At 28.6% G+C, this 14,200-nt stretch overlaps 1 protein-coding gene across 1 annotated transcript; it reads left to right on the top strand.

The window, feature by feature from the left end:
- Positions 1–4,983: 4,983 nt before the first annotated feature.
- lsn (vacuolar-sorting protein SNF8) lies at positions 4,984–6,019 on the top strand. Its single transcript, XM_075378831.1, has one exon. The coding sequence runs from the start codon at positions 5,109–5,111 to the stop codon at positions 5,856–5,858; it is 750 nt and encodes a 249-aa protein (XP_075234946.1). The 5' UTR covers positions 4,984–5,108; the 3' UTR covers positions 5,859–6,019.
- The last annotated feature ends 8,181 nt before the right edge of the window (positions 6,020–14,200 follow it).

Here is a 14,200-nt window from a genome sequence, read left to right as displayed (position 1 = left end):
ATTTTTGAAGTCGTAAAACATTTTTCCACTTTTCTTTTGGTCCAGTTAACATGTACTTTGGCCCACGAGAGCCTTTTTTTTGCACATTGCTGATGTTAAAAGCTGCCGACTAGCTTTCCATCCAACATCAAACATATGCTATGTGTAAATCTGTTCCATTGGCTGCTAATTCTTGATTTAAGTCCACAGCAAATAACTTTGGATCAACTTTACTTTATCTCACTAATAACTAATCCTGTGTTGGAGTAGTTTTTCTTTTACGAATGCATTTCACTTTCGTTTGAGGTGAGAAAGAATCAGTTTCCTTAAATTTTAAAATAGTATTTTTAACTGGGGACTGTCCCCAGTCCAATATAACACTTAGAAGCTACTTTTTGTTGTGCCATATTGGTATGTTTAGAAAGAGAAATTATGTTTGAATACTTTCTTGGAATTATGTCCATTATTATATATTCAAGACATACAGAACAAAAAATATTATTTTGTAATAAAAAATAAAATCTTCACATTACACAGATAATGTAAAGAATGGGTGTAATCAAACAGTGTATCCACAATATAGAAATAAACAACAAATTCCTTGTTTTGGATTATTTTGCACACTTCTGTAGACGTAACATTGTTGATCATATGGATAGAATTCCCATTAATGATAGTGCTAATATTTCTGTAGCCCACAAATTGAAATCTCTGGATGTTTACATGACAAATTCTTGTAGGATGATCAAATTTTTTTTACTTGTAATAAACAGAAGCCTTACCGTTTTGCTGTGAAACACCTGAACAAAATGCTAAGCTTATCATCATTATTAAATATTTATTAGGCCTACATATATTCTCATCTCTTTGGAGTCTCTTTGAAGTTAGCTGCAATGGGGCTTTCAGATCATAATTTGGCAGCCGTGGAGTATGAATGGTGTAGACCAACATTTCTCAACCTGGGGGTCATAGTGATATGAAAGGGGAGGGTCATGAAATTAGCCTACAATTTTACATGTAAATATAATGAAATCATTTTATGAGAAAAAAATTTTTTTCTTAATTTTAAAAGTTTAAAATAAACATTTTACTTACATTTACAAGTACACTTGTAAAGAAAATAAATTAACATGATGGTTGCGTTTGTTTTCATTTAAAAGTTACTTCATGCTTGGATCTATGTTAGAAACACAAAAATAAATTGTTTTCAAGTTATAAAAGACAATTCCTATATGTAATTTTTAGTGCAACCATAGATGAAAAACCCTTTTCACAAAGATTATACATGACAAAAGGGATTAATATTTTCAATGCTTTTGTGACTCAATTTCCATATTCACTTAGGCATGCAAGCCAAAACATACCTAAATCTTCAGATATGAATTGTAGTTGTAATGTTTTACGTTATTTAATGAGAAAGTTTACAGGTGAAAAAGCATACTTGATTCTTGTTGACAAAACTGAAGGCCAGCATGTTAACCATTACACCAATTTATCAACCAATTAGTATATTGATTAATAATTATTGTGCACTTAATATTATTACATTAGAGGAATATCTAAGGTGGGCCTTTTGGGAAAAACACTGAAAAATGAAGGCTGAGATGGCCCATACTTGTAGAGCAAATGATTGTCTTCAATAGAGAAAGACAGATTAGATGGAATAACATGCAAGGGACCTGTGAGAGAGAAAGAATGAGTGGGAGGTTGAAGAAGCCTAGAATAAAAAGGAATTGTCTTGTAGGATCAAAAATTGTAATTTTTGATTCTATAAAACTTATGATAAAGCAAAGGTAAAGAAAGATAATTTTAAATTCAATTCTGAAGATAATACTAGCATTATATAAAACATTAAACTTTTCAGTTGAATTCTTGACTTAATGGTAAAGTTCATACGTGCCCATTCCTAGAATTTTGTGATAAATTAACTACAGAGTCCAATGAGAAGGGCAGTTAATTAATCCATGGCTTAACCCTAAAATTTTATTCTTAATTCACACTTTCTACTTACACTAGTTACTCCAGAGGTGTGGAAGAAATCAGATTTTAAAAAATGTTTACCGTCTTATTCTTTGTCATTAATGTTATGTTTTAAATGTTTATTTGATAAAACTGTCCATCAAGATGATTCAGTCAGTACATGAAGTCTTAATATTTCTATAGATTGTTTTCTTTTCCTGCTGACTTCAGTTCATAGTTATTGAGGGATATATGTTATATATTCGTGTTAAATATATTTAATCCTTGAAATTCAAAAATCAAATTTAAGTAATAAATTTAATATCACCAGTAATCATACATGTATAATACAAGATATGAGTAACTTAAAACCAAGCCGTGCTAATGCAAACTGTAATTATTTTAGTGCCACCTTTAACGCTGTTACTACTAGTGCCACCCACTATTGGTTGTATATGGTAGTACTTTCGTTATAAATTGTAAACTGTTAATGCTTCAGTGCATAGTTTTGTTGTTTTTATTTGTGTTTTTCTGAAATACCTTATTTGATTTGAGGAAAGGGTTGCTATAGTGGAAGCTTGCATGCATTCTGGATCCTTTCAAGAAACATCATATATTCGCAGAATAATTTCCGATTGCCAGTATACCAGCAAAGAGTAGGTAGCATACATGATTTGGTTAAAAAATGGTCTACAACTTGGTTGAATTCAAATGCAAAACTAAATAAATATTTTGTTATGACTCCATAGTCAATATTCAAACAAAAATTTCATTCATTAAGTATTACTTGTCGCAACTGTGTCTATAGTGATTCAGTTTTAAGTTACTCATGTGGTACAATAGATACCACTCTACCGATTCACAACTGCTCATTCTAATGACCTCCTTAAATGATTGACAGGTCACAGCAAAATGAGATATTTATAACTACCTATTTATATATTTTTGCAATAGTATTTTAAATTATTTTCATTACTTTTGTGACCCAAAACTCACCTTATCTTATCTATATGTTCTTGTATTCCAATATCGACGTAACTGTTTCACTCTTAATCTGTCATTTGTCTTTGCAAATGGATTGTCAATATTTTTATGCCAAAACACAGTATTGTTTTTAACAGTGAACATTTAATCTTTTTAGATACCTATTTTCTTATGCTGTCATTTCATACTTTCTTTGTGAATTTTTTATATAAAATTTATTTCAACATTTGGTTAAAGGTAATGCCCATGTTTTATGCTATTAAAAAGAGTCTGTTACTATTTTACATTGCTTTTTTGTCATCATCTTCATCAAATAAATAACTAGCTTTTAGGCATATAAGATTTTCTAGTCACATAGTGGAATAAAAAAGAAATTCAAGGAAAATGAGATACATTAGAAAAAAACCACGACATCTTGAAACTTAGAAAATCAGGTAATGGTTGGAAAATAAATGAAATAGGCACAAAATATAAATTCATTTGCAAATGATATCTTAAAAACCAGGACAATTATATGAAAAAACCTCTATGAGATCCTGTTGAAGAAAATAAAATAAAACCTTATAACAGTCCCATAACATAAACAGAAATAAATGTGACTACCAACATCACAGAATAACTACCAAATTTAATCAACTTATGCTTTCTTAATGTGTCATATATCTTTGCAAATGGATTGTCAGTATTTGAAGAGTTAAAGTAACAGCTATTACCACATATATGCCTAATTTAAATCAGCAGGCGAACACAGTAGCAACGATGTAAGCTGGCACACAGTATATGTACGCGCTGATACAAGCATCACTCCCACCATAGCGGCACTGCAGCCCCACCACTCTCAGGCTCCAATAAAAGAGCGTGCACGAGAGTGAATTTTCAATTCATCATCAACCACCACCTGGAGAAGACCAAGAAGAAGAAGACGAAAGAAGTTCCCTGGCCGCCTCAACATGGTACCTTCTGGTGGATGCCAACATCTCAGGGCTACCATAGGGTTAGTGACTGCAATGAGCTGTTGAAGCCAATCTATGACAAAACTGTTTTTTTCAGGGCTACGATAAGGTTAGTAAGTGCCACCTGCCATCGAAGCCATTTGGCGACACAGCAATGATGGAAAAGTATTCTGTCAGCAAAGGATTGTGTAACTTATGCCATCATAGATGTTAAAAGTTTAAGAAAAAATGTTTAAAAACCATACAACTATATTTTTTTTACATAATAGAGAGGGATATAGGATTTATTTAATTTACAGGTTTATTTTAATTTAAATACAGGATTTGTTTGGATGATTTAATTTCATCTAAAAAATGTTTTAAAGGAAAATCCTTCAGCAAGTTAGTCTCCAGTGGTATATCTGTGTGGTGGTGCTAAGGGCTCAATTTATGGCTTCCAGATTTACTATTGGTATTTTTGGAAATCTATTTTATTTTGTTTAAATCTGTCACTCACCTGAATTTTTAATGAACATGTGGCTTTCTACAGTTTAGTATTTCCAATTACATATTCAAATATAGTTTCATATTCTTAATGTATTATTTTAAAATATGTTTTTTGTTTTGTCTTTTTCTTAGCACCAATTGTAAGTAATTGAAAAGAAAATATTCAAGTAATTTGATGTAAATTTATTTTGGGATAGATTGGATTTGTATGAATCTCCTCCATATTTATGTAAATATAAATAATATAATATAATTGGTATAATCTTAGCTAATATATACTTCAAAAAACTTTAAACTCAATGATAGTATAGGGTTAGCTACCCTATAAAGCTGTACATAAGTTTTTTATATCACTTTTATTTGATATCCCACTTTCTCAAATAATTTTGTGTTTCCAAACTATTATCATAAAACAAAAAAATCATTGTATTGGTTTAAGCTGATAGTTTCTTTTATTTTGGTAAACAGTATGAAGCCAGTTTGTAAGGCTGAATTTAAAAAAAATACACCATTTAATCGTAAATATTATTTTTATAATTGCCGCCAATTACTAACGGAGTGCGTTATGTGGTACATTTTAGTTTGTACTTGTATCTTCACAGAATTACGGTAGGTTGCAGTGCAGTAGACACTAATGATTGATTCCTGAATATGGTTAGGTTAAATGCTATTACACTTAACCTAGTTTGTTTCAAAAGTATTGTGCAGGTTTTTATTTTTCTGTAGTGTAGTTTGAAAACTATAAAAATGAGACGTCGTGCTGGTATAGGAGCAATTCAAAAACAGAAACTTGAACAAGAAAAATACAAAGATAAAGGTACAGAACTTCAAGAAAATCAGCTGGAACAAATGTCAAAACAACTTGAAGTTTTTAGAATTAACTTAGAAGAATTTGCTGCCAAACATAAAAATGAAATAAAGAAAAATGCTACTTTTCGGCGTCAATTTCAAGAAATGTGTGCTTCTATTGGAGTCGATCCTTTAGCTTCAGGTAAAGGATTTTGGTCAGTGTTAGGTATAGGTGATTTTTATTATGAATTAAGTGTCCAAATAGTAGAAGTATGTTTAGCAACTAATGATAAAAATGGTGGTTTAATAACGTTAGATGAGTTAAGGCAAAGACTGATTAAAGCTCGTGGCCGAAGTAAACAACATCAAGAAATTACTATCGATGATTTATTATGTGCTGCGAAAAAATTACGAATTTTTGGAAGTGGTTTTTCAATAGTACCTATAGGAAAAGGACAATATCTAGTGCAGTCAATTCCTGGAGAATTAAGCATGGATCACACTGCCGTATTACAACAAACTGCCAACCTAGGCATGGGTTATATATCTGCTAGCATTTTACAAAAAGAATTAAAATGGGAAGCGGGTAGATGTCAAAAAGCGATCGATCATATGGTAAAAGAAGGGCTGTGTTGGGTTGATGAACAGAACACTATAGAAAAATTATATTGGTTTTCAAGTATGTTTGCTGAATGTGTTAGTGCTTGATTAGATTTCTTTGATATTTCATTTAAGTTTTACTCCGTTATTTACAGTTGCTATGTATACAATTATGTGATTTATTGCCTTGCATTTTTTAAATACTATATTTTACCTGTATATCAATAAATTTTTTATTAATATTACTGTAATGGTTGTATAATTATAAATTAAAATATCCTATTTTTGATACTGTTGCTAGTGCGATATGAAAATTTTATAACATTCATGTTTTGTGATAGTGTTGTTATATAACATCAGCTTTGTAACTATTATGATTTATAGACATATGTTATAAAGTTCTAATGGGATTAAATAGATGCATACTCCTCTCTCTGTCATACACAAAGATGTATAAACACAACATATAATTAAAGAAACAGTATAGGTCTCAACATTTTTCTACATAAGTAAAGTAATTAATAAATGGAAAATATAGATTTCTTTGCATTTTTTCTTTTTTTAAAAAATATTGGAAATTATATAATTATAATTAAGTATGTGTTATACTACTTGTAGATTATATTTTTAAGTGGCCCATTGATAAATTCATTTTTTTGGTTTTAACTTGAAAAAATGATCCTGCAGCAACTCTGATAAGAAATACCAATGTTAATATTATGCATTGAAATATGATTATTCTAAATTACATAATAAACAACTTTATTATTATTACTTTAAGTAAATGGTATTCAAATTTGTTTGGTATTCAAACTTTGTACACATTAATTTGGATATACTCTATATTAGTGACTTAATTTAACTTGCGCATCGCTCAACAAGCAAGTTGGGCCATGAATATTTTAAGTATTGCTTATGAGTAGTTAATATTTTCTATGTTGAAATTAAGTGTTCAAAATTCATTAATAATAATATGGAGTTCAATCCTGAGTTTTTGAAAGTTCTTCAGTAAAAATTCAAGTTATAAAAGATTGATAGGAGTTTATTTCAGTATCAGTTTTATTTTGCAGAGAATCTGTTCATATTAGAAATTGTTCAGCTATTATTATTATTGTTAAAATTTAAATTGATCTGAAAATGCTAGATGATGTAAGAAAGTTTTTAATTATTAAACTAAATTAAAAAACTACCCTTTTCCAAATTAATGGACTTGTTTGTTACAGAGATTTTTAAGAATTAATTAGCTGCTATCTCAGTAATTTTTCGTTTTATGTCCCCACCTTTTTTCTTTTTTTTCACATAAAAATTACTTAATATAGCATGTTATATAATAATTGATGAATAAAATATTAGAGAAAACACTGTGCTGACCATTTATTAAAAACCCCCAAAAAAGGTAGGTGATCCAGGAATTATGGTAGAAATAGACAAGTCCTCAAAATGTACAATAGAAGCAGAATTCTTACAAATGAATGGGTATTTCCAGGGAAATTATAAATATAATCTAACCAAACTTAACCTAAATTTGGTTATATTATATTTATAATTATAAGCAGTAATGCTTATATTTTTAATATGTTAGTATGGAGAATGTTTAAAATGACGGGTGTAAAACGCAGCATATGTTAGTGTGTTTTCTGTAATGCTATTATTGAGTTATATGTATGCTATATTAAGTAATTCTTATGTGAAAAAATGCAAAAAAAGTACTACTATCTCAATTAAGTATATAGCATCAACTTTGTCAATAAAAGTAGGAAATCTCTTAGTATATAATCAGATGATAATCTCGGTCATTGTTTCTTCATTTAGTTATTTTTTATTGTATTAGTATCCATTCGAGCATTGAGAGCTTGGTTTTTATATCTGTGTAAAATTTATGTCCGACTTATCTTTATTTTTATGACTTGAAAAGCCTGTTCTGTTATGTGCAGTGTTTATACGTGTATCATTTGAATATCTGGGTTATATACACCCTCCAATTGATTGTATTTAGTAGAATCAATGGATTGTACTTAAATGCATATTTCATTATTTTGATATGTTCGTCCTGCCTTTGTCTTTTTTTTCTAAAGCAACATGGTAATTACAATTATTTATTATTTAAATAATCAAATTGCAATAATTACTGAATTTATTAAATACTCAAAAAATTACGTTGTTAATTAGACAAGGTTAACGAGCGAAGCAAATGTAGGTTAAGTTTGGTTAAATTATATTTATAAAATAAATAAATATAAATAACCATTTATATTCTGTCTTGAATCTGTTTCGGCCCATTTTCCGCCAAAATCCGATTGACTACTACTTTGTTTTTAAATAAAGCTGCGGTGGTGTTAATACATAAGTACCATTTTTTATTTTATCCTATGAAGTTTGTTTTCTATGGTTGATAAGCTATTAATCTATGCTAGTTGTTTTATGGAAATGTGGATTTTAGTGTAGTTGTGGTCAACGATGAATAAATTTTTATTTTGATCGCAATTTAAAATATGTTATATAGATCATGTCAATATAAGATAAATTATAAATATAAAAACATGAAATAATGTTAAGTTAAATATATTAATTATAAAAAGAATTATTATAAAATAATTTGCAGTTAGAAATTCAGCTATTGAAAATTATTTAAGCATAAAGCATATAGCATATATTTACATATTAATGCAAGGATTTTGTATTGTGTGCGCATGCACGCGCGCGGTTGTGTTTCTCATTGTTGTTCATTGTCTAATAAGGAACCATTTTTAGTTTTAAAGGAATATTTCAGATGAAAGACTAAAAATGTATCAGAAAATCAAAGCAAATTACTTCATATATGATCCAAACCGATCAATGTTTTCCCTTATGATTAATCTCATAAATGAAGTATTATTGTTATTACTTTTGAAAATACAGTATACTAAGCATTTAAAAAGATCTATACAAAATATTATTCTTAGTTTATTACTTTGATGTTATTAAACTCCTACTGTAGACTATATAGTTATTCTCAACAAAAAATTGAGCCTGTTCGCAGGCTTTGAAGTTGAAATGGAGATACTCGACCCCTGTTCAGCAAGAAAGCGAGGCACTGGGGCTGAAATTAAACTTTGGAGAAACAAAAGTTATGATAGTTGAGCTATGGCGGGAAATTTTCAGCGGGATATGAATCAGGTCGCCAGCTCTCAGACGTGAGAGGAGTCACTCAGAGAAGAAGTTAAAAAATTAAAAATTAAGATTTACACTTATAACAAAAAATACACAAATGTATGAGTAATTTTTTAATAATTCCAAATTTTAATTTTTAAAAATATTTTTGTCTGAAATATTTTAATATGAAATTAAATCCTTAAAATAAAATATTTTTAACGCATTAAACTCTTTTTGCTAACAAAAAAAAAAATCTAAAAGTATTAATATATAGGTTAAGCGTAAGTATATTTTTTCTAGATCTTAAACCCCCCTAAATAAAGGCATTTATTTAATTTATTTAGGTGGAGAAACTAATTTAAATTTATTTATTTAGGGGTCTATAATTAAAAAAAATATTGTAGTAATTTCTTGATATTTGAAGAATAAACGTTCAAAAAATGTTTGAAAAATATTTAAAGGAGACGCAAATAGAACAGAAGAAAAAAACCATATATTTCAACTATAAGAGATGGGGGTTGTTTTTGAAAAAAGATTTGTTTGTATTATTTACATATACATTGTATGTAATTAATTCGCTTTAATAAATATTTTTATAAAATGTCTGAAGAAAATCAAAATTTTTGTTTTCACGATATACCCGTTCCCAAATTTTTAACAAAAAATGAATATGATCATTGCTCCATATATAAAAACATTTGAGCCAAATTTGAAGAAAATCGGTTTGGTTAATACTGAAAATAAAGCCAAAATGAGTGCAACATACATATGTTCTTTTTTTGGTCTAGATGACTCGTTAAGACTGTAAACATAAAGATTTGCAGAAAAATCTAACATCTTATTTTGGATGCAATCTGAATACTTTCACCCTTTAATGATACTGTATAATAAAATCCATTAATGATCATTTCGGTGAAGTAACAAGCTTCATATAAAAACCATAAAGCAACTTTTAAAAACAAATCTCCGCATATTCTACTTTAATTACTGTTCATATATTATCGACAATCATTTATGCAGACAATTAAGGAAATTGAGTTAAGCATGTAAAAAGAAGGTTGTTGAACTTTGATATGTGCAAAATAAATAGTGACAAAAAATGATAAAATTTACTTCTTTATAACTGAAAAATTAAGATTAAGTTATTATATTATAATTATTTTAAAATTTTTTCAGGTAGTTTTGCTGTAATCAACAAACAGAAGACAAATACCCTTACAGAGTGATCAGTGGTAGTGATCCTTTCAGTAATCTAATCGTAACCGAAATAAATATTGTATTATACATTGTTGTACTACAACTAAAGATAATTTTATTATCCTTATTAATACAGGTGATATCCCTTTAAAAGAAATGATAAAACATAATATTCATGTTGCTACACGTGCTTCAGCGATAAAGATGTTAAATCTCTTGCTCAGCAATTAAAATATAGTCAGGTTACTAGCATAGAGCTTAAGGATAATATCTAGCTGAAATTCAAAAATGTAGTCAAATTACTGAAGTAAATCTTAGTGAAAATAACATTGGAAATAAAAGTGTTGAAGTTCTTGCCCAACATCTACACGGTAGTCGAGTTACTGAATTGAATATTAGTAGAAATAACATCAGATATAAAGGTGTTAAATCTCTTGCACTGCATCTAGAAGATAATTGTGTATCTAAGGTGAATCTTAGTAAAAATTACAACAGAAATGAAGGTGCTGTATAACTTGTACCACATCTGAAATGTAGTCATGTTACTTACCTGAATCTTAGTTCTAATAACATTATATATAGAGGTGCTATATTTCTTGCATTGCATCTAAAAGATAGTCGTGTTTCTGAAGTGAATCTTAGTAAAAATGATATTGGAAATAAAGGTGTTCAATTTCTCGCACTATATAAAGTTATGTTACTAAAGTGAATTTTAGTTAAACTAACATCAAAGATAAAGGCGCTAAATTTTTTGCTTATCATCTAAAAGACCGTAAAGTTACTTATCTGAATCTTAGCAGTAATAAGATCGGAGATAAAGGTGCTAGATATCTTTCTGAAATTTTAAAAGGTACTCAAATTCCTAGTGTAGATCTTACAAATAATAACATAGGTATCATTGGGGGCTCGGTACTTACATCTGGCACAAGCTTATACTAAAAGGTGTTCTCTTCATGTTGATGTCCTTTATGGTGGAAATATTTATACTGACTACATTCGAATAATTTCATCATACAATTCTCAAATGCTTTACTTTGCGAGTATCTCTTTGGATAGTTCTATTGATAGAATAGGATATAATATCGCTAATTATTTAAATCAAAGGTTTAAAAATATTCCTATTGGTAATTTAACAGTACATACTTTTGTACTGGATGATACTAATTCTCACTATTTAGTTCATGCTTTTAACAACATTGAAATTATGAATCTTAATGTACACAGTTGTTGCATTAATGACATTCATTGTTTAATTAAAATATTTAGAGGTAGTAGAATTGTTAAATTGAAAATTTGTAAAAAACAACTATACAGTGTAGGTGCAATTATCTAGCTGGTCTTTTAAAAGAGATCAATATTATTGATCTTGATATAGGCGGGAATTGGATAGGAGATGAAGGTATTAAACACTTAGTATTAGGTTTAAAAAATAATACAATTATGAAACTATTACTTTCCAAGAATAATATAAGATGTGGGCACTAAATATTTAGCTGAAATCTTAAAACATATATTTATACAAATGTAAGTGAAATTATGGTGCTAAATATCTAGCAAATGGTTTAAAGAACAGCCAAGTAACCCACCTCAATCTGTGTCAACATATGATTACATATGAAGGATATCAATGTATTATTAATGCTATTGAGGATACCAATTTATCTTGGATTGATTTGCAAGGTAATAGTATAGGAAAAGCAACTAAATTGTATTCTTACAGCGTACTAGCCAATAATATTACTCTTGCAGACAACATAAAAAATTCATTTAAAGAATTGGTTTCACTAAATTCTCTAACTATTGAATTTGAATTTATTGTATCTAGAAGAAATAATTCTAATATTGATTTAGGTTGTTATGGTTTTTAATAAAATCTTTAAGTGATAATACAAATATTAAGGCACATATGTTTGATATAATATGTCGTAATGATAATCACAGTTATGATTTTAATATTATGAGCAAGATAAATGAATTCATAACAAAAATTGAGGATAAATTTATCACTTTTATCCAACAGCAACTTACTACATTTATTACAAGTTTTTGATAATTATAACTATGTAAAATCTTGTGAAGCAGTTTCAGGATATTCTATCGTTCAGAATTTGTTGTTACATAAAGAACTATATTACGTAGATGAGAATCAGATTTTACACCCTTATATTTATAAGATGTTAAATGAGTATAATATGCTGTTATATAGTAGGACATTGAACCTAATAAAAAAGAAGCTATAATTTCTTATTTTACAAATCATTCACAAATTGATGGTGTGCAGGAAGTTATAAATTTACTACGATCTTAACGTTGTTACAAGAGAACCAAAAATTTAAATAAACATGCGGTTAAATCTAAACTTAATTTTATTTTTATACTCGCATGTATGACCACGTTCACATTTAAAATGAATTTTTTTCATAAAAGATATTTCTTACAGAAAAAAAATTAGATTTTAGTTCCCTAAAATTAAGAAGTTAACCGGGAATTCAGCTAAAAGAATATATTTGTTGATGTTTTATTAGTATTAAGATTTTAAGAATTGTTTATTTTCTCAAATACATAGCCATTTTTCTTCAAGACAATCATTAGAGTAAATTCAAACATCATTTAATATGCGATTCTTCATCTACCGACTGCTGAAAATAAATTAATTTTGCTTATTAAATTACTATCTCTAATTTTTTATAAAATATTTTGTATTTTGTCAAAAACCCTGTAAATTTTATTGAATGGTGTAATTTTGAAAAATAAAAAGAAGGAAAAAAATAATTCAAAAGAGAATTACTACAATTTTACAAAAATTAAAGACATTTGTGCTTATTTAATTGTATAATGCTTAATTATATCGGAAGTAAAGAGAATATCAATCTATTTAAAAATGAATTAAATCTATTTTAAAAGGGAAGCTAATTAATTAGTCATCTTATATTTATCAAGTGTTTTTTTAATATTTTACATTGTTTTATTATTATTATGATATACTTAAATATGTTAAGTAACCAAATGTTCTGTGTTCATTTATATGTACCAATATTAATGCATATATTAATCCACATCTAAGTATGAAACATATAACATTAGGTTAAAAAACGTATAATTATTTATACATTTTTTTTTTTTTTTTAAATTTATCTACATTACCTAATAAAATTAACATCATATAAATCTATAAATGAATTTCATGTCATAATCAAGAATAACATGTATTTTGTATTACTGTTTTATTACGTATAGTATTCAACATCTATTATACTGTATATAATTTTGGTTTTGTTAGTAATACTGTACTGAACGAATTTCTAAATAAAATCGTTAATAAAATAGAATTTTCTATGATAAAGAATTATTTTGTGTTTATTTTTAGTCTGAATAAGTAAATACAAGTAGAAAGGGAGTTTAATATTTTATGAAGTATTATAGAATCTAGTTTATAATACATAGGAGTGATTTTGATTGGTGATTCCTTCAAGGAATAATGCTATAAGTCATTTCATCATCATCATCATTTGTTCATTTTTCTTATTGTAAGATTACCTACCCTGAGATTGGTGCCCTGGTGGAGAGTCATATTATTTCAGAAGACAGAGTTGGCGTTACGAAAGCGCTAGCCTGCACAGCTTTTCTTCTACTTCACCTCGAGCTGCTGAACACTTTACACTGTACACATACCACACCAAGAACACTATACAAATTGTAACATATACCCTTGGACAACTATACAACTTTTTTTTTATAGAGGTGGAGGAATCCCATTTATGAGTGCCGAAGCAGTGTCAGACTCACTAACAGGTTTCACAAGATGTTCATATGTGTTCCTGCATGCTACTTACTAAACCTCCACGCCTGGGTTTCTGCTCCTCCTGGGCATCGCTTTGCAGCTTTACTTCAGGAAGGGGGAAATGCCCGCACACACAATCAGTCACTGTTCCAGATGCTCTGGGGGGTGACCCGTGTGGTGGATCCTGTGATGGTGTTTTTGACACAGACCGAGTGGTTTCTCGAATGGCACTGAAAAAGGCACCGGGGATTGACCAACTTGACCCGGATATATCATCTGCTGCCTGTTATAAGAGAGCCGCTTGGCAGATTGTTCATGGGGTGTCTTAGCTGGGGCTGCT

This window comes from Lycorma delicatula, chromosome 11 (assembly GCF_047948215.1).
Source record: "Lycorma delicatula isolate Av1 chromosome 11, ASM4794821v1, whole genome shotgun sequence".
NCBI lineage: Eukaryota > Metazoa > Arthropoda > Insecta > Hemiptera > Fulgoridae > Lycorma > Lycorma delicatula.
The sequence above is the reverse complement of the archived record's forward strand: the minus strand, read 5'-3'. Positions and strand labels throughout refer to the sequence as shown.